The sequence below is a fragment of the Neolamprologus brichardi genome, chromosome 1, assembly GCF_056152115.1.
Source record: "Neolamprologus brichardi isolate AB-2024 chromosome 1, ASM5615211v1, whole genome shotgun sequence".
Classification (NCBI taxonomy): domain Eukaryota; kingdom Metazoa; phylum Chordata; class Actinopteri; order Cichliformes; family Cichlidae; genus Neolamprologus; species Neolamprologus brichardi.
This window is the reverse complement of record NC_142104.1, coordinates 20,346,816-20,366,457: the sequence shown is the minus strand read 5'-3', so window position 1 is coordinate 20,366,457 and position 19,642 is coordinate 20,346,816. Positions and strand designations below refer to the sequence as shown.

Genomic DNA, 19,642 nt, shown 5'->3' with positions numbered 1-19,642 from the left:
TTTTGACATATTATCTGATACATAGTTCTCCCCGCAACTTGCAGGAATGTGCTAATATTTGCATTATCCGTCAGACCTTGGCTGCATTCAAAATATTAAAGTCTGTTCTCAGAGGGTGAAAGGAAGCACAGCAGAGGGGCAGAAACACCTGGAGTCAAAGCCAAAACCTTTGTTCTCATTCAGTGTAAGGCTGCACAAATACGCACCTGGCTAAGAGCAATCTTCACAGAATTGCTTAACTTTACGTAACATTTTCATGTTATTATCAAGACTGGCAAACTTTAAAAATATGCATCAGAAGCAGCAGACACAACAACTTTCATAAACAGAGCTGCCTCCCTCTTGTTTCTCTGCTTTTCTGGTTGACCCGGTTCTCTATTTCTGCTGATCAGCAACCTGACTTCAAGGTTTTTCAAACCACTGCAGAGCTCACAGGCAGCCAAAAACAAATGGGGAAAGGAAGGGTGAAAATCTCTGCGAATTCTCAACTCTTTCCAGACGTCACAACTTGCTGGCAGACATGAGTGCATAAGCCCACACACTGATCCACGCCATTGTTTCAGTACCTCCTGAAAGACCAGTTTTGTCCCCAGCGGACAAAGTCCGTTGAGCCAATTTGAGCCGAATCATGTCAGCAGAGCAGCGTGGGAGTTGAGGTACAGATACATATTTTCAGAAGGGCACCCAGGGTTTGATATTCAACAGGATGAATACGGTCCACATAAAATCATTTTCACTACACGTGAAGATTGTTTTTAGGCATTTTATAAGCCAACCATGATGGGAAAGCAAAAATTCCCATCTGAAACTGAAAACCTGAAGTATATATGTGCATTGTGCTCATAGTGTGACTCTCTGGAGACCCATTTGAGACTCTGACGGCCTCTATCTGTCTATGTAAAAGAAAACCACCAAGGTCAGTGCTACTGGCAGTTGCACATACCCATACCTATATAATTACACTACCACATGTTTTGCCATGCTGCCACTGTAGCTCGATTGTCCAGGTGGAACCAATACTTCTTTTTTTATCTCTGTGTTTTTTCAGGGTAATCATGGCATATTTTCTCCTTGTGGAAAAGATGAAAACCCCTTCTGTATAACCTAGATATGAGCATGCACAGCTGCAGAGGCAGGCATGTGGAAAACAGGCTTATGTCCATCTGAGCTGCAGCGGGGAGGTGGGGGGGTGAATCTGTCACAAAGCTGACCTCCAACAGAAAAGTCTTTGACTTTTCCAAGGACACAAAATGTGCTCTTGTTTGCCAAATTCTTAAAGCTTAAGTAAACAGAGAAAGAGATTAGCTTTACTAATACCTGCGTGGTTTATTTGTTCTCCTATGAGTCGTTTCTCAGAATCTATCAGTTTTATGCAGATTAAAGGAACAGTTGAGCCTAGAAATCTCATTTTTCTAAAGATTGTTTCACGGTGTTGCGCAGTTTTGGAGATCTCAGCTGTAGAGATGCATAACTTCAAGGGTTATTTCTTTGTAGTACACAAAGAACCAAAAAAGTGCATTTAAAATATTCTGCAGCAATGTCTCTTTCCAGAAATCACAGCCCTGTTGCTCAATAAATTCACAAACCTTGTTTTTTTACCAATACACACCCACCGAGACTATCACTCTGCGTGAGCAAATGTTCATCTGCCCACCACGGGAGACTCAGTCTAGTGACAGCGTGACACTAATCACTAATCAGCCGCCCATCCTCGGCTGAACCGTAATGTTACCCAATTACTAACAGACAGCCAAAAGAAAGCAGTTCTTACATGAAATCGTTCATAACAAGCTATATGGATTTCTTTATTTTCTCCCATGTTGGACAAGGGCCAGCAGCATGACCACTTATTCATAACCCAGTTTCCACTGTTCATACACTTTCTTTTCCCATCACTAGTTATAAAAACGTAAGAACAGCTGGCACTGGATTCTTTTGGCCATAAATGTGATGTTTCCCCGAACTTCACCGCACAGTTTTAGTTAGAAACAGAACAAATATGAGCTGTTTGTGGAGCACTTAAAATATGTGGATCAAATTACCCCCTTTTTTTTTCAGGCTTCACTGATGAACAAATCCTGAAGAAAACAACTGGGCTCCCATTGATTACACTGGCATTAGCACTCTTGACTTAAAGTAGCCAGTGAGTTAATTAATATAACTGGACGTGATCTCATTAGGGGAGTCATTACGCATGTGATGACTGAGACAGATAAAGACGTTCCTCGGCTTTAGCTGTTTTGAGTTCAATAATCTGGAAACTCAAGTCAATATGTGCTGATTAATGGCACTGGGAAAATTATGCTCCGAGTCAAATTCACTAGCAATTCATTAAAGATTATAGGCTGTCTACTTTATAAGGAGGCTTTGTAAATGCAGCGCTTGCACCATTTATTCTGAGTATCAACAGGTTGTGACAAGTGTTTAAGAAATGAAAACACAGCTGAGAGCGTGTGTACTCCAGACATCCAACCCGAGCGCTGCTCGTATCTCAGCACGCAACTACACATGACAAATGTAGCCCCTCGAATAAATATAGTCAGGACGTCATACGGCATGATAACGTCTACATGATGATGTTTTGTTACCCTGACATGGCATGCAAAATCCTATTAAAACATTACGACCCATTAACTATACAGCCCAGGGGGAGCTTATAAACGGTTACATATAGAGGTTAAGTTACACAGTAGCTTGAGGCTTAATTTTTACTTCACATGAAATAGCTTGACAAATATTTTGGATTTTTATTAAAAGACAAACAGAAAAAGGCTGTAACCAAAGTCTTTCTAAAGCTTTGTGGAAATCCTGCGCTTGTCATCTTTAATAAGAAAAAAGAAAAAAGCACTATTGAACCAGAGGCACTGTGAGTGGGTGAGAGGAAGTGTAGTCGTGTTGGCACTGCAGCTGGAGAGAGCTTGAGGAAACTTCCTAGGAAACCTTAAGACACACCAGTAGTAGATTTCTTTTGGTAAATGCAAAAGGGATTAAGCTTAAGGCAGTTTTACACTGTGCAATTCTGGGCAGCCCCAGAGGAAAGACGACTAATATAAATGAATCATGATGGCATCTTTGGTTTGGCACCTGGAACGGTGAGTGTCACTACGTTACGCTGTAAAAGAGGTCCATAGCTGGCAGCTCTGAAGGTCTTGCAATCAGTGTTAGCCAGACAAATTTTTGACAACAGAACTGCTGCTGTGACTGTAGTCTACTAACAAAACACCATGAATGGAGCATCATATGAGGTGCTGATCAACCTAACACCATCGCTTGTGAAAACCAGAACACCAGTGATATAGTAGCTCATCCCACTCACGTCCAGTACAGAAAGAAAGTGATATGTTTTGCTTTACTTCATGAGCTAATGAGAAGTCAAGCAGGCTCTCAAACACTCATATCAAGGATGGAAGGTGGAAGTAAAATGTACTGAAGTAAAACACTGGGATGCCAATAAATCTAGTTTGTATGTTGAGGCCGCAGCATGGTGACCAACAGTATGACTAAGAGTGTGCCTTAGACCTAAAACAGTGGGTAATACTGTACGCCTGAAAGTTAATCTTCTACCTATGATTTTTAGATCTAAGTCAGCATAGCATGACCTTCAATGAACTTATCAGACTGCTAAAATCCCACGGCGGAAAGCAAGGTTAATGTAGTTTCTTAGCTGAGCGACAGCAGATCGATGAGATCAGTGTTTATAATCCTAGAAAGAAACACACACGTTATTGTTCTGTGCTCTCTCCACAGGTGTGACATCTGCTGTGTTTTTAAACCACATGAATGTGAGAGCTGAATTGGTTAAAACAGCCACAGGCGAGCCAAAGGCACCGATATCATATGTCTCCTTTCTGCATAGATATAGTCACATAAGATTAAATGAAAATCATGAAAGGCAATGAAAAGCTTGCTTTCAAAAGAAGCTTTGTGACTTCTGTGGCTGTTTGAGGGAAGCTAAGGGAGATGGTCTTGTGATCTGCAGATTTATGACTGGGAAATCTGTCAAAACCGCGTGTTGGAGAAATACACCCCCCTATCTGAAGAAATGTGGTTGAGGATCCCTTTAGCATGACGGTGAGGAAAACTACAACCTCACACCCTCACGATTCTCAGTAAATCCCAATGAACCTATCTTGAAGACAAAAACAACTCTTGATTGTGATGTTGAGTGAACAACGGCCCATTTAGGCTAGATGCACTCCTGTTAGAGTGAATGGAGAACAGAGAAGAACTTCCTCAATAGCTTTGTGTTGACAGTCCCATCCAGTGAGAGGGGAAGGTCATTGTTTGATCTGCACAATGGAAAGGCTTTTTTAAGGGAGGAAAAAGAAAGCTTAAAGAAAACTGCTCACAGCCATAGGGTTTGCATTATGGTAAGTGAGATAAGATCACAAGGATTTAGGCTGTAATCTGTTAAGAAAACTCATATTCAGGAACCAAAACATTCAAGAAAGACAGCCACACAGCTCTCCATACTTAACCTACACAAACCTCAGTGTAGTGAAAACACTCTTTTCCCAGCGTTGTTCTTAAAAAAAGGTGCTTTTAGAAGTTTAAATTGCCTGAAACAATTGTGATACATGGACCAGATTTTCCCCCTTTATCCAAGTAAGTAAATGCACATGTTTCAGTGAATCACAAAAAAATAAAATAAACCAACCCTGGACCTGCATCTGCGCCAAAGCCAGGTCAGACGAAGTTAAATTAAAGGCACCAAACTAAGAAGTAGAGCTGAAAACACGTACATGATCATTTTAACCCACAGAGGTGTGATTAATGATACTTTTTAAGGACTGCTACATTGCACGAAATGCAAATGATCTCCAAATGTGTGGCGCAAAAAGCGTTAACAGATAAAACTGCACATGCACAAGAGTGTAAATGTTAAAATACGCAGAATGCACGTTTTAAAAAGTATTTGGGTTTATACCCTTCCCTGGCCAAAACAACAGAAGTCACCCCCCTCACCATAAGCCTGAACTCCAGCAGGAAAAACGACACAGGGTGCTCAGTTCAGAGTCGTGTGATCTGGAGTCTTGTGCTGTTTTCTTACTTATCTGCTGGTTTGACTTTAGGGATGTTTGACCGATAATAACTAATTACAAAGCCCGCAGAGTTACTGCCTGCATCCGCTGGGACATTTTTCTTCATTCAAAGGGTCAGCTGTCGGGGGGGTGAAAGTAAAGCAGTCTGCCGATGACTGCGCTTCATCGTTCAGCATGCCATTGACCAAATATGGTCACATGGAGACACTTTAACGCACCTTGCAACTTTTTTAAAAGTTATTTTCCACCCCTGCTTTGTCCCACTAGCTGCTTTGTGACAAATTAAACTTCCTGCCGTAGCTCGTCGGTAAATTTTTGTTTGTTTAAAAAAAAAAAGCAGACGGCTTTTACCTCCGAGTTTGCCCTCACATCCATGGCTGCTGGTATTTTGAGATTATAATCCCTTTGCGACGCACAGATCCCGTTCGTCTACACGGTGAAAAACTTTGGCTGGCTCTGCCGGATACCTGCCCTTCTCAATAAACTGCGACTCATGTCTTTCCAACTAAAACCGACCAGAAAAAAAAAGAAAAAAAAGAAAAGGAGGAAAAAAGGAAAAAGCCCTCCTGCCTCCCCTCTCCTTTCTCTCACAGACTGCTGCAGAGTACAGAGGCTGGGCTTGTTACCTTGGAAACGGGTTGTTTGCCCCCCACTTTTGCCGGGATTTGCCCCCCCCCCCCCCCCTCCGCCTCCCTTCCTTCTGCCCCTTTGCCCTCCTCCCCTCCCCACCCAGGCATTCAAGCCTCTGGCCTCTTGTTTATTGTCAGGACGAGTTGAGGAGCGTGGATGAATATTCAGGAGCCGAGGGCTGCTGATGGGACGAATCCGCGCTGCCAGAGCTGGCTGCTGGGCATTGTCATGCTGAAAAATGCTCCACAGCACACACAAAGATGCCATTCATATGTCCAAAGTGAATGGGAAACACTGACCGAGTGTTGCCCACATGTGCAAATGCATGTTGGCCGTGTAATAGCGTTTCATTAATGATAGAAAAAGATCCCTTATGACATGTTCACCGTTAAAGTGCGTACAAACATGAAGACTCCTCATGTTATTCATTTGTCCTCCAGCAGCTTCACCAGAGTGCATTCAAAGTCAGTCAAACACGCTTTATTTTTAAGGCACCTTTTCTAACTTTTAGCTCAAAATGCTTCGTGATGACTCAAAGCACAATCTGGTTCTTACAGGTGCTGTTTAATAAAAACTGACAAGCGTCTGTTCCTCAAACCAGAGACTCCAGCGGTGTCCTCTAAAGCCAGCTGTGCACCAGGACTGTGCTGTTCCCTGAAGGGAGAGTACACCCCAGGGTGGAGGAAACAATGTGCAAGAAATGAGACTTGGGACAAAAATCATCTCTTTTTAGTCACCTTCACATTAAAAGGAAATGCACAGATCCACCCATCTTGTTCTTCCACTTATCAAATTCTGAGTTGCAGGAGGCCCTGGAGCCTATCCCGGCCATCATAGGGCGAGATGCAGGATGTGCACCCTGGATAGCCAGTCTACCACAAAGAGACAGACAACTACTCACACTTACAGCTACAGCCAACTTAGAATCACCAGTTAACCTAACTCCATACGTGACTTTGGACTGTTAAAGGAAACTGGAGTAGCTGTTCCCATGGGAACATCACACAGAAAGGCCCCCAGACTGGACTCTGGTCTGGGACCTTCTCAGCATCGTGTCCCCCCTTCAGACACTCAACTAACTAAAGTTACTGCTTCTATTAATCAGAACAACAGTTTTCAGTTACACTAACATGATAAATTCAACTTTTAAGTTAATGAGCTTTATTTATTGGGTAGCACCATATGCAGAGCAGTTACAGTTTACTAAAAATTGGATGTTTTTTCAATCCTACGCAGACCTATAAAAAATCATCAGATTTGTGATGACTGATTCTATTAATCATCCATCTCTGACCACCGCACGATGAAAACAACTGTGCTTTTCTAAAGAAAACACACAAAAAACCCATTCAGAATACCTATTGCAAGTGAAGTAGGAGTATGGCGTGATATTACTTTGTAATGTTCACTTAAAAGCAAAAAAGATGACTAAGAATCCCTGAAAATCTGTTTTATTGCTGACCTCCAATGGGTTCACCTTTAACCTTGTTGCACAGATACGCAGGTGCACTCCAAGATCCCATGACATCACTTGTGGGTGTGGTTCCAGGTGTAACAGAGGAGAGACCTGGCAGGAGACACCAAATCAGACTCACGGGTGATGCTTTAAGCCTAAGGGCAGTGATTTTTTTTTTACATCAGTAAAACTTACATCAGTAATTTATACCGTACAAAAACAAGAGAAAGACACTCATTTCAGCCTGTAGTGTGGTGTTATGGTGAGGTCTCGCATCCAATTAAAAAAGGTTTGCACTGGACACAAATAAAGGAATTTCTAATATATGTTTTGTTCCTTTGGCAGAAGTTGATGGAAGTTCAGAGAAAACCGTTTCCAACTATTTCACAAGAGAGTTCCCTTTGTCATCCATGGTTATCTGTCTGTACATTTCTGCCCCAAACACTGAAGGAGCACCCATCCATAAACATTCTCCTTTCAGTCTCTTGGGGTGTCTTATCATCCCACAAGCCTGGGAAGAGAGAGGAAGTCACAAAACTCAGACATCCGTGATCGCAGTTCATTACATGAAGTCAGCAGGAAGCCTACAGATCAGTGACTGTGCAGCTTTTCTTACAGAGACCCCGTCAAACCCTTTCAAGGTCTCATAAAGATCGTCCTTCCTGAAAACACTTCAAATCCGCACATATTCAGCACAAAAGACGGAGGCACTAAGAGCTTTTTGTGGGATTTTTTTTTATTTTCACCACAACATAATGTGGAATTCATTGTTCCACTGATCACAGTGGCATCTGGACTTCTCATTAAAAGCCACATCCTCTTCTCACAGGACACGGGAGCATCAAAGCACAGACTCACGAGCATACATGAAATTTTACCAGACAGGAAAGGAATCCCAATTAAGACAGATTTCTAAAACTTTATGTGAATCCCTTCGACCTCAGTTTCGGGACTGACCACAGAGCTTTGACAGCAGACATCGTATTCATTCGTTACACACCTCCTGGAGCTGCACTCATGAGGGAATAAGCAGTAATCTCATCCAACATGAACAACAGATACGATTACACCTCATCTCTGTGAGACTTTGGCCACTCACACGCCAGAAAGAAAATCATTACTAAGCCTTTCTTTTTCCTTCCTGAAGTTTCAATGAGAAGAGAGGACAAGAAGTCAAAGTCACAGCACAATTATCCCCTAAATAGTGTAATAAACACCATATTGAGTTTCAGAAAAGGACCCAAGGCAGCTCTTTAACTTCCCGATTAAGTTGACGTGTATTTTCAACACCCTGAGATGCAGCCTGTCAGCACAGAGGGAAAAGATGCAACTTGTCGAGTTGACACAGCCTCTTCATTTCTTTCGAAGTGAAGAAATGTGCTGGAAGTGTCTCTTTTAACTGTATCTGACATCACTCTCAAGAGACTCCCACTTACTTTTCTTTGCATTCGCACATGTTTGAATGCACAAAAGGCCAAATGGTACTGTGGCTGTTAGGATCAGTCCATCCTTCACCTTAGAAAAGCAATGGTAGTATCAACCACCTTGAGGGTTACAGTAAATAACAGTTATCAGCTGGTTCTGTGTTACAGAAACCCTTTAAGAAAGGGGTGTCAAACATGAGGTTTGGGGGCAAGAATTGGCCCAGGAAAAACTGTAATCCGGCCCACTGAGCGGTTTTGGAAAATATGAAAGAGGGCATAAGTATTTTTTATTTTAACTGTATTTTTAAAGGTTTTATTGCTGATAAAGACCTCCCCCACAACCATTCACCCTTTATTAAGTAGTTAAGACACATTTAAACAATTAAATGACAGAAAAGTTGCTGTTTACTGTCTACTATAGAAATTTCAGTTGAAAACAAAATTCATCAATCAACAAAAACTACAGGACAATCTGGGCAGCGTCTTAATAATTGTCTTAATTTTACACATTGATCATGTAGAAAAACAAGTGTTGTTGAAACTGCACTTCTTTATCTTATATCAAGATATCACAGGGATTAAATGCTTGGTTAAACACCTGGTGTCGGTGTAAAGGTCTCAGCACAAGATCAAAATGGGATGCATGTAAAATGAGTTTCACATCCCTGCTTCAAGGGGAAAAGGGGGATTGCAGTCTATGAGTAACCATGATCACTCTTTGATTATCGAGGGGGGAATGTTTAACCGAAGCACAAAACTTTTCTTGTTCTCTCAGTCAAAGTAACAATAAGATGTTATTGTTTCTAAAAATGCTCTGAATAGCTGCAGCTTTCACAACATGATGTGCTGGCGGAGCAGCAAGCAGAACAGTTTAGTACAAGGACATTCCTTTATCTCATGGCATTTCAGCTTCTGACCACACAGCAGCCACAACATCAGTCCGAACTGAATCAGAAACCTTGAATGCAGCGATACGGGGTAACATTTCATATACTGAGTATGCACATATGTATATACATATAATATTTATGTTGGCATAACCATCTCATTCCGAGGATCTGGCTTTCTTGTGGGTACAAAAATAGACTCTAAATAACAAAATCAGTGCATTTTAAGGAGACTTGGCTTGAGGTAACATCAGCAAAATGAATGTAAGTCAGTGTAATGTATTGTGGAGATATGGAAACATGACTGTCTGCGTGTGCGTTTGTGTATTAGTAGGGACAGGTTAGACAAATGCCTGGGAAAGTCATTTAAAAAATTGTACAGGAGCTTGTTGGGGCATGAAATAAAATAAACACAGATGGATGTAAAAGCCATCGATTCTGCACTGGATCAAATTCAAAGTCTGAGGCGACCCCTGTAGGCTCGTCGATGCAAGTGCAACAGTAAAACTGAGAAGAGCTACTTTCCCACATAAACATTAAACACTGAAGTTATCATCTGACATCGATCTAAGTCACTATCTGCGAACTTTTTTTTGAGTCACACACCTTAATTATATCAAAAATGACTAAGGTATCGTTCCGTTCAGCTGTTTTTCTTCACAGAAACTCTCCAAATCTGCTGCAAAAACTACAGCTTACTTTTAAAAAAAGGAAAGTTTGGTTAGATTTCTATACAAAGAACATTTAAGGAGGTAAAACAAAGAAACAAAGCCTACCTGACTTTCTTTCTTGGCGCTCAGTTAGGTCACTGATCCATTCTTGCACAGAGCCCGTGTCGCTCTCTCTGTGTGTGTCTGTATGTGTGCAGCTTGAAAACTGCTATTTTTTATTTTTTTTTACTGGGGAAAATAGTCTTCTCGGTAGAACTGCATGCAGAGAGAGAGAAGGGAAAAAAGGAAAAGCGGACTGCACAGGAAACGATGACGTAGCTGTATGGAAATCACTGAGTTAAATGAAAAGAAGATGGTTGGAGTTATCAAACATCTGCAATTTAACTGGTTTGAATGGTTGTACTGTTCTCTGCGAAATCCAAATTTTCATCATGACACGGTAACTTAATGGGTTACTATGTCAAGATGAGAAGTAAAAGAAGAAGAAGAAAAAGCCTGTCGAGTTTTTTTATTGACCAAGCTGGATCCCAAATTAGTATTTTTCCATTGGTAGAAAATCTGTTGCCAACACAGAGAGGACAAGTTATGAAAACAGAGATTTACTAAGCCAGAAAAGCACCAGACAAAGAACACTTAAAAAAAAAAACGAGGTATTTAAGGCTGGATTACTAACATGTCAAAGTTTGGGAGATGTTTGTCTCCATGGTTCCCAGAAATGCATTCAAGCAGAAAGATTTCTTCTTCTTTTTTAAAAATCTATTGTTTTTCTTAGTTTGGTTGACTTGTGGATTTAAACGATTTAAAGTGATTGTCAGAGTTTAGAAAAATCGTATACACGTTGTCACTGAAGGGAGGCTTCCCAAGTAACTTTGAGACCGGGGTGTTTCCAGGATTCTTGCCTCGTTCTCGCCACAGGAGACCAAGAACAAAGCTCGCGGGTGGGGGGTCTATAGGAAATCTGAATATTTAATCACAACCAAAAATCAGTGCAGAAATCTGGTGTAGAAAATCTGACATGATTCACACCCTCTTACAACATCTAAACATAATTTTGCGTTTTGAAAAGTCGGGGGCGGGGGGCTGAGCTATTTAGACGTTTTACTTGAGTAAAACCTGTAATCCAAATCAAGCAGCTTAATAGTGCACAGATTGTGTAACTAAAATAAAGTACCTGATGTAAACATACTCAATCAGTTGAATGGTACTTTACACACACACACACACACACACACATACAGTGGGGCAAAAAAGTATTTAGTCAGCCACCGATTGTGCAAGTTCCCCCACTTAAAATGATGACAGAGGTCAGTAATTTGCACCAGAGGTACACTTCAACTGTGAGAGACAGAATGTGAAAAAAAAATCCATGAATTCACATGGTAGGATTTGTAAAGAATTTATTCGTAAATCAGGGTGGAAAATAAGTATTTGGTCACCTCAAACAAGGAAAATCCCTGGCTCTCACAGACCTGTAACGTCTTCTGTAAGAAGCTTTTCTGTCCCCCACTCGTTACCTGTATGAATGGCACCTGTTTGACCTCATCATCTGTATAAAAGACACCTGTCCACAGCCTCAACCAGTCAGACTCCAAACTCCGCCATGGCCAAGACCAAAGAGCTTTCGAAGGACACCAGGAAAAGAATTGTAGACCTGCACCAGACTGGGAAGAGTGAATCTACAATAGGCAAGCAGCTTGGTGTGAAAAAATCAACTGTGGGAGCAATCATCAGAAAATGGAAGACATACAAGACCACTGATAATCTCCCTCGATCTGGGGCTCCACGCAAGATCTCATCCCGTGGGGTCAAAATGATCATGAGAACGGTGAGCAAAGATCCCAGAACCACACGGGGGGACCTGGTGAATGACTTGCAGAGAGCTGGGACCAAAGTAACAAAGGTCACCATCAGTAACACACTACAACGGCAGGGAATCAAATCCCGCAGTGCCAGACGTGTTCCGCTGCTGAAGCCAGTGCATGTCCAGGCCCGTCTGAAGTTTGCCAGAGAGCACATGGATGATACAGCAGAGGATTGGGAGAATGTCATGTGGTCAGATGAAACCAAAGTAGAACTTTTTGGTATAAACTCAACTCGTCGTGTTTGGAGGAAGAAGAATACTGAGTTGCATCCCAAGAACACCATACCTACTGTGAAGCATGGGGGTGGAAACATCATGCTATGGGGCTGTTTTTCTGCCAAGGGGACAGGACGACTGATCCGTGTTAAGGACAGAATGAATGGGGCCAAGTATCGTGAGATTTTGAGCCAAAACCTCCTTCCATCAGTGAGAACTTTGAAGATGAAACAAGGCTGGGTCTTCCAACATGACAATGATCCAAAACACACCGCCCGGGCAACAAAGGAGTGGCTTCGTAAGAAGCATTTGAAAGTCCTGGAGTGGCCTAGCCAGTCTCCAGACCTCAACCCCATAGAAAATCTGTGGCGGGAGTTGAAAGTCCGTGTTGCTCGGCGACAGCCCCAAAACATCACTGCTCTTGAGAAGATCTGCATGGAGGAATGGGCCAAAATACCAGCTACTGTGTGTGCAAACCTGGTAAAGACCTATAGTAAACGTTTGACCTCTGTTATTGCCAACAAAGGTTATGTTACAAAGTATTGAGTTGTATTTTTGTTATTGACCAAATACTTATTTTCCACCCTGATTTACGAATAAATTCTTTACAAATCCTACCATGTGAATTCATGGATTTTTTTTTCACATTCTGTCTCTCACAGTTGAAGTGTACCTCTGGTGCAAATTACTGACCTCTGTCATCATTTTAAGTGGGGGAACTTGCACAATCGGTGGCTGACTAAATACTTTTTTGCCCCACTGTATGTATGTGTATATATATATATATATATATATAATATATATATATATATATATATATATATATATATATATATATATATATATATATATTATATGAATATGAATAAAAACTTCTATTGGTCCTATCCATGCTGTCATCTGATGCTGTTGGGTGTTATAAGTACCAGTGTTACAGGGTTACATGTGAATTATGCTTCCGCGTCAGATCTACATCGTAATTTATGCCATTACCAAAACCCTAAATCAAGCTTTCCTCCAACCTCATATCTACAAATGCCCCCTCTTTGTGACGACTTGGTTACCAGTTGTATTGTTTATTAACACACGTATGTTGAAATAAAAGCTAAAATGACGAGGAGCCTCATATGGTGGCTCCTTTGTGATTAACATGTGACAAACATGACCTGAACATGGGCAGGATTCTGGTGTAGATACAATGATCGTCTTTGTTCTAAAGTAAGTTGGCATTTTATCTTTGTCCTGGGACCTCTGCAGCATGTCAGTCAGCTCAAAAAAACAAAAAAACCCCCAAATATATAAATCGTAATAAATGACAACAAACTAGTAGTTAAATGTGTTTTCTCAGGGCTGACCTGGGGCCAATGTAACGAACAGATTACAAGTGCAAGAATCACAAATATTACAGAACTTTATTTCAAAGTTAAAGGTACCACATATACAATAGTTAAGAACACTTTCAAATGTCTCCCAGCGATGGCAGTTCATCCACTCTGCCCATGTACACACACAAACTATACACAAAATAAATTCTGTCACAGAAACCCTGCCTGTTAGACAACAAGGACACTGACTGTGGACGTGACGTTTGACCAAGCATTTAAAACCCCCCCCAAAAAAACCTGCTAAACCAAAAGACGTGACGCTACATTTAGGCAGTTGGAGAGGGCACAGATTTTAAAGGGCCACTAACAGCCGATAACCAATAGCACAGCTACTGTAAGTTCATTATGACATCGAGAGGAAATCACATTGATTTCTGCAACAAGGTTCAGGGAAACTACTTGTTCAGTTACCAAATTTAATTCAGTTCATTAAAATGATTAATTTCACACCATTTATGAGACATTAATAATCATGGTAGGAAGGAAGGATCGTAAACACATTTAGAAAAGATTTATTTATAAAACATGCATTTTTAAAGCAGGAGTATTTTACATGATTTTATTTCCTTTTTGCTCCCATGGTGAGAGCAGTGATCGTGTTTGTTTTAGGGTGGAAACTATCGACCCCCGCTAAATGCCAACAAGGTAACAGCCAGTTATGACCAACACCTGGATGTTTTGTTCAGAAATCAAGTGTAATCAGAATTCTTTGGACTAAGAGCACTCTTAGCTCAGATTCATTAGTCAAAGAATAAATTGTGTTTTAGGTCTGTGTATTTAAACTGTGCAAGAAATTAATTCAGAGTAACCTCGTGTGTTGCCTGCAGACTAAACCAGAGCCGGGAATGATTTCTTACCTACGTCCACCTCTGATGCACCACACACGTTTAGATTTGATTCAGAAATGAGAGTGATATAATTGGAGGGGGTCTGTCACAGTGTTTTTCTGTTATTGTTGTTTTTTTGCTCCACCATTTACTTAAACATGGTTTTTAACTGAGCACAACATGGCGGTCAAACACAGATTTCCTCTGTTCCTGGACCTGCCTCCTCCAGCGCTGCTGGGCATGCTCCACTTTGTTCAGGACGTTGGATCGAGAGTGTGACCGGGACAGGACGTTGTGAGCGTTGGCGAACGGCTGCTGGTCCTGAAAGCAAAGTTAACACAGTGAGATTAAAAGGTCTGACGTACGTCAAACACGAGCGTCTCGCTAGTTCTTTTTAAGACTCAAATGTACATTTTAATGACCGTCTTGAAAACAACAACAACAACAACAACAACAACAACAACAACAACAACAACAACTAATAAAAAGAACACAGTTAACACACATGTAGATGTCCTCTGTTCTGTTTGGGATGTGTATGTATGCTGACAGCTGCTCAAGCCGCAGTGAGAATCGTTTAAATTAACAAAAGCCTAGTCTCTGGTGGAGTGTTGTTATAGCTTTGTATTTTCTAGTTTCCTTTCACATTTACTTTATTTTGATTGTTTTTAATTCAGTTTGGTTTCTGTTGGTGTCCAGAGTGGATTTTCTGATTTCAGTTTTGGTTTTTATTGTTTGAAAATCTTTAGTTTTATTAGTTTTTTAAGTTTCACTGCTAGTTTAAGGCTTTTAAATTGTTGCATGGCGGCAATGTATCAGAGGTAAGATTTAGAAAATCAGTACAGGTAAAACACAACTTTTGGAAAGAAGTTAATTAACAGTCTTGTAAGACACCAAGAGTCCCAATAAACATGTCCATAAACGCCTCATAAGGCAAGTTGTAATGAAATTTTACTAAACTAACAAACACTAAACTAAAACCTAAAACTTTATAATTTACTAAAACTTTATTTTAGTTTTCAGAGTTCACAAAATCTCTTTTTCTTTTAAAAAGTCTATTGTAGTTAGCTAAAATGTATCCAGATGTTAGTTTAGTTTTAGTCAACTATAATAATCTTCTTTACTGGATATTATTTAAGTAAAAAATGGTTATGGGATTATGTTGTGAGGATGGGAAAGGAAAAGCACTGTTTGACTAAAAGCAATAGCTTTAGTCAGACAGTCTCTCTGTATCGAGCACTAAACATTACAAGCCCACCAGTTCCTCTATAATTAATGTTGCAGGAGTCCTTCCGCTTTTATTGGTTTTGCTTGCAAATGTTCATCTAATTCATGTTAGAGCACAGGAGAAACATGTGGTCTGAATTTTGACTACAGGCTTTGGGATAAACAAGACAACGCAGCACCTCAGCTGTTTGTTGTCAGCTTATTTACCAGAAAAACAATATACTGACAAATCTTAAACTTTTAGTGCCAGCATTAGCTTTTTGTACAGTATACGACAAACACCACAATTCTTCTTGCCTAAACGTTGCCAGTGAAACACAGTGAGACCGCTTTGCACCCACCTCCCACAGTCAAAGGTAGTCACTGCTTTCTTCTCTAAACAGTCTTTCAGACTTTCAAATTAAAACAACCAAACTATCTGCTCTTACGAAGAAATTTGAGCATTTTCACTGTGCCTTTTTATCAAATAATTAAAAAGAGAAAACAGCAAGAAGTCAGGAATCTACTGAACTGTTTCCTTTTTGTTTCTTTCTCCTACTTGATACTGCATATGAGCGTGTTCTGGCTTTTAAAAAGTACAGATTAATGAAAACACAAACTCGGGTTGATTGTTCACTGTGTAGCAAGCGAGCAGCATGAACAAATGTAATAAACAGACCAATGTTTGACTTTGAAAACTGACACGTTAAAGTGGGAATCCTTTCAGTCATGTCGATTTGGTGACACCTGGTGGTATCAGACAATGTTTGAGCTCACAGATTTTGATGGTGAGGACGACTAAAACCAAAATATCTTTATCTTATTTAAAAATAACAACACAATCAGCCTGTTCCCATCAATTTGTGAATAACTCTGATCTGTTTTTATGTCTCCTATGGTATCAGTTGGTAAACAGCAGAGAATATTGACAGGAGTTGGTCATCTCTCTGAGGAATTTGTTTCCTTCCTGCCGAGTGAAGCTCTTCGTTCATTTTAATCGTTTCCACAGTGGAAAAAATGCAGAAAATGAGCATCAGCTCGTCCTGATGAACGATAGCAGTAAGTGCTAAGCTTACTGACCCATACACTGCATTTCCTGTGAGTATGTTACAGTAAGGGTCAACTCATATTTCACAAATTAAATTATTTTCATGTGAATCTGCAGCAGCAGGAAACCTAAAGCTTCACCACTACTTTTTCACATCATAGGTTGTGTTCTCACCCGCTGCACCACAACCACACTTCCTGTCCCAGATCTTTGTCATGCCCATGTTCTTATAAATAATCAGGATTTCACCATCAGTAATGTAGCAGCTGTCATCAGGTTTCTTTTAACTATGTTGTGAACAGAAGGTAGTTACAGCTTGTTTTAGATCCTCCCTGCGATTGTAGTAACTACCGTGTTCTCCAGTCTTTGCTTGAAACATGCGTTCAGATTCACTTGAGGCATTTTCAGCACAGCACAGCACAAAAAAAGGGTTTGAAAATTAACAGAGGCACTTGTAAACTTTTAAAGTTTACCTACAAAGGATGACTCCCATGTGACATTTCGGCCAATGGGTCCACATAAAAGTCCTCATAAAAGGAGCAGAAGAGTGGCGCAGCAGCAGTGAAAAGAAACAATACAACAATGGTAGTTTCTCAGGTGGAGTGCTGTAAAATTAAAGGGACCACATACCCCAACGTCATCGTCGCTCTGTATAAGCTGCGAGTGCCCAAACAGGCGCCTCTTCAACATGGGCTCCAGGAGAGTCAGGTAGACCATGTAGAGCAGCAGCAGACCCAAAATGGACAGGTACATTATGATGGTAAACTGAAAATAAGAAACAATTACTGTGGGATTGCTCGTTTCCTAGTTTAGAAAAAAAATAAAAGTCACTGAAACAATCAGGTGTCCTCTAAGCTGAACAATAATCCATTAAGTCACACACAGCCTGAGTCACATGATAGGCTGGCTGTTTTTCATTTTTGCATTTTGCTTTAGACAAAAGAGAGGCGTCACAATAAAAGGACAATAAGACTATAAAACTAAAACTCAATCATTAGATACAGCCCTGCATCACAGCAAAGAAAAAACAACCACGACTCTTTGATCTAACTTGAACTTACCTTAATGGTCCCCGAGCTCCTCTCTTCATATTTACACTCACAGCGTAAACAGTACGCCTCCACATCTTTCCCGTCCACTGGCATGGGATCAACCACGTGGAGACAGTTGCTGACGAAACATTAAAATTAACAAGCTTTCAGCTTTTCAGCTAAACAGACCAAGGACAACTTGCATCACACAGCAACGGATTTGTTAGCATACCAGTCCTTAAGAGAGACATTTTGTTTGTAGATTTGACCCTCGACTTCTCGGTACGGCGGACAGATGCATTTACAGCGGATGTCCTCTGAATTCTGCAACAGAGACAGCAAATGTTTATTATTTTTTTGTTTGTCAAACACATTTGCACACTATATGGTACACAAAAGCCTACACATTTCATTATTATGCAAATCCTCCCAAAATAAACTTAGAGGATTTTTAAGCCCAATAGTTATATTTGTTCATTTAATAATCTGACATTCTGATATATCGGATGATTTCCTTTTCTTTCAGACAAAGAAAAAATAAACAGATTCATTAACATTTTTTCGTGTGGTTATTTATTTACTCGTTTACATTCTGCCCAGCTCTGCTCAGATTAGCTGATTGTTGTGTTTGTGCTGTTTCAATCAGTGTTGCCAACAGGGAAGATGTTTAGTGCCCCCTGATGGACAGACTATACATCATCAACACCCATAACATGGCAGAAGGATGTTGCTTGTCTTTTTTTTATTTTTTAAATTTTCATTTAATAACAGCTTCTATCAGCCATCAAATTAGTAAAACCAGGAGTGTGTTCGTTAGGATTGATCTGTTGAAAAATGAAAAGTAAACCTGAGTAAATGATGACCGAGTGGACGATGCTGAATAAAATGCCGCGATGCTGTTTTTAAGATAGATGGATTCAAATGGAGAGCCTGCATTGAAGCAATTAAACTCTGGGGTGAACAAACTCAGGCAGTTGACCTCTGGCTTTCTCGAACTCAAGAGTTGCCCGTGTGAGAGGTAATCAACTTAGACTTTATGGTCAGACACAGTTTTTTGAACCTGCTTTCTCAACTATAACACTGGTTATTATAGTTATGTCGATACAGGCTACAGATGTCACACGCATTCAGTACAATCACGTGACAATACCTGCATCTTTTGTTTTTACTCCCTTTCTTTTAGATGGGGTGTCATTATTTTATTTAGATATTTAACTCCTTCACTTTTCTCTATTTAACTGTGCTCCTACTTTACTGACCCCTTTTGTCCTGTCGTAATGTATTTTATCCAGCTTTTGTTTAATGTTTTGGCCGCTGTTAACACAGGAACTTGCCAACTTCGGGATAAATAGCCTCTTTTTTCTGTTCTACATCCTCACCATCAAGCAGCAAACATAGCAGCCACATTCGCGCATTAGTTAACTTTTCTGACATCCAGCTGTCAAACCCACAGCGACAAGTCATCGTTTAGAGGAGATTTAAAGAAAAGCCATTTCATTTCATCCAGCCATCATCACCATTTCCTCCACATAGCTAGCTAAGTGTGCTAACGTCAGCCTTACCTTCGCTGTCACTTGGCTCAGCAGCACAAAACAAGCCAGGAGTAGAGCCTCGAGAAAAAACACCCACTTCATGTTTACAGGAGTGCAGCTCGTTAACAACACAGGTCCAAATGTTTCCACGAACAGCTCCAGCGGTGTGAAGCAAACCCTAACAACTGACGAGATTAGCCATCAAGCTAACTAAACAGCAACAATCGTCAGCTTCCTAGCAGCTGACTTGTAATTTCCGGAAATGGCGGTTGTCTTCCGCACACAGTACTGAGCGGGCCGTGCTTGGTTAATGGCATAATAAACGATGTCCGGCGGGCGGGACATTTCAGATAATGCCAATTAGCTGCTTGTCTGTCGCCCATCAAAGGTTGTTCGAAATATTATCCAACATTTAAACAGTTACTT

General features: G+C 40.6%; 2 protein-coding genes across 3 annotated transcripts in view; both read right to left on the bottom strand.

Moving 5' to 3' along the window:
- Positions 1–10,310, bottom strand: part of dennd2b (DENN domain containing 2B) — a 54,649-nt gene extending 44,339 nt beyond the window's left edge. The window contains exon 1 of one of the 2 annotated variants that reach the window (XM_035915299.2): positions 10,216–10,310. The gene's annotated coding sequence lies outside the window, so the exon portion shown is untranslated. Of the gene's footprint in view, positions 1–5,393; positions 5,646–10,215 lie in introns of those variants that run through there. The other variant, XM_006780183.3, reaches the window with a different exon arrangement.
- A 3,270-nt stretch (positions 10,311–13,580) lies between these two features.
- tmem9b (TMEM9 domain family, member B) lies at positions 13,581–19,499 on the bottom strand. The gene is made up of 5 exons (XM_006780182.3): positions 19,247–19,499; positions 17,917–18,008; positions 17,715–17,823; positions 17,284–17,418; positions 13,581–14,720 (listed from the first exon to the last, which is right to left on the bottom strand). The coding sequence occupies exons 1-5, from the start codon at positions 19,316–19,318 to the stop codon at positions 14,565–14,567; spliced, it is 564 nt and encodes a 187-aa protein (XP_006780245.1). The 5' UTR covers positions 19,319–19,499; the 3' UTR covers positions 13,581–14,564.
- Between the last annotated feature and the right edge of the window lie 143 nt (positions 19,500–19,642).

Bases quoted from the DNA above. Each gene is read 5' to 3' on its own strand.
- tmem9b (XM_006780182.3), bottom strand. From the start codon at position 19,318: ATGAAGTGGGTGTTTTTTCTCGAGGCTCTACTCCTGGCTTGTTTTGTG. The intron at 18,009-19,246 runs GTAAGGCTGACG...TCTCTGTTGCAG, and splicing joins TGAGCCAAGTGACAGCGAAG to AATTCAGAGGACATCCGCTG. The intron at 14,721-17,283 runs GTATGTGGTCCC...CTTTGCTTTCAG, and splicing joins AGAGCGACGATGACGTTGGG to GACCAGCAGCCGTTCGCCAA.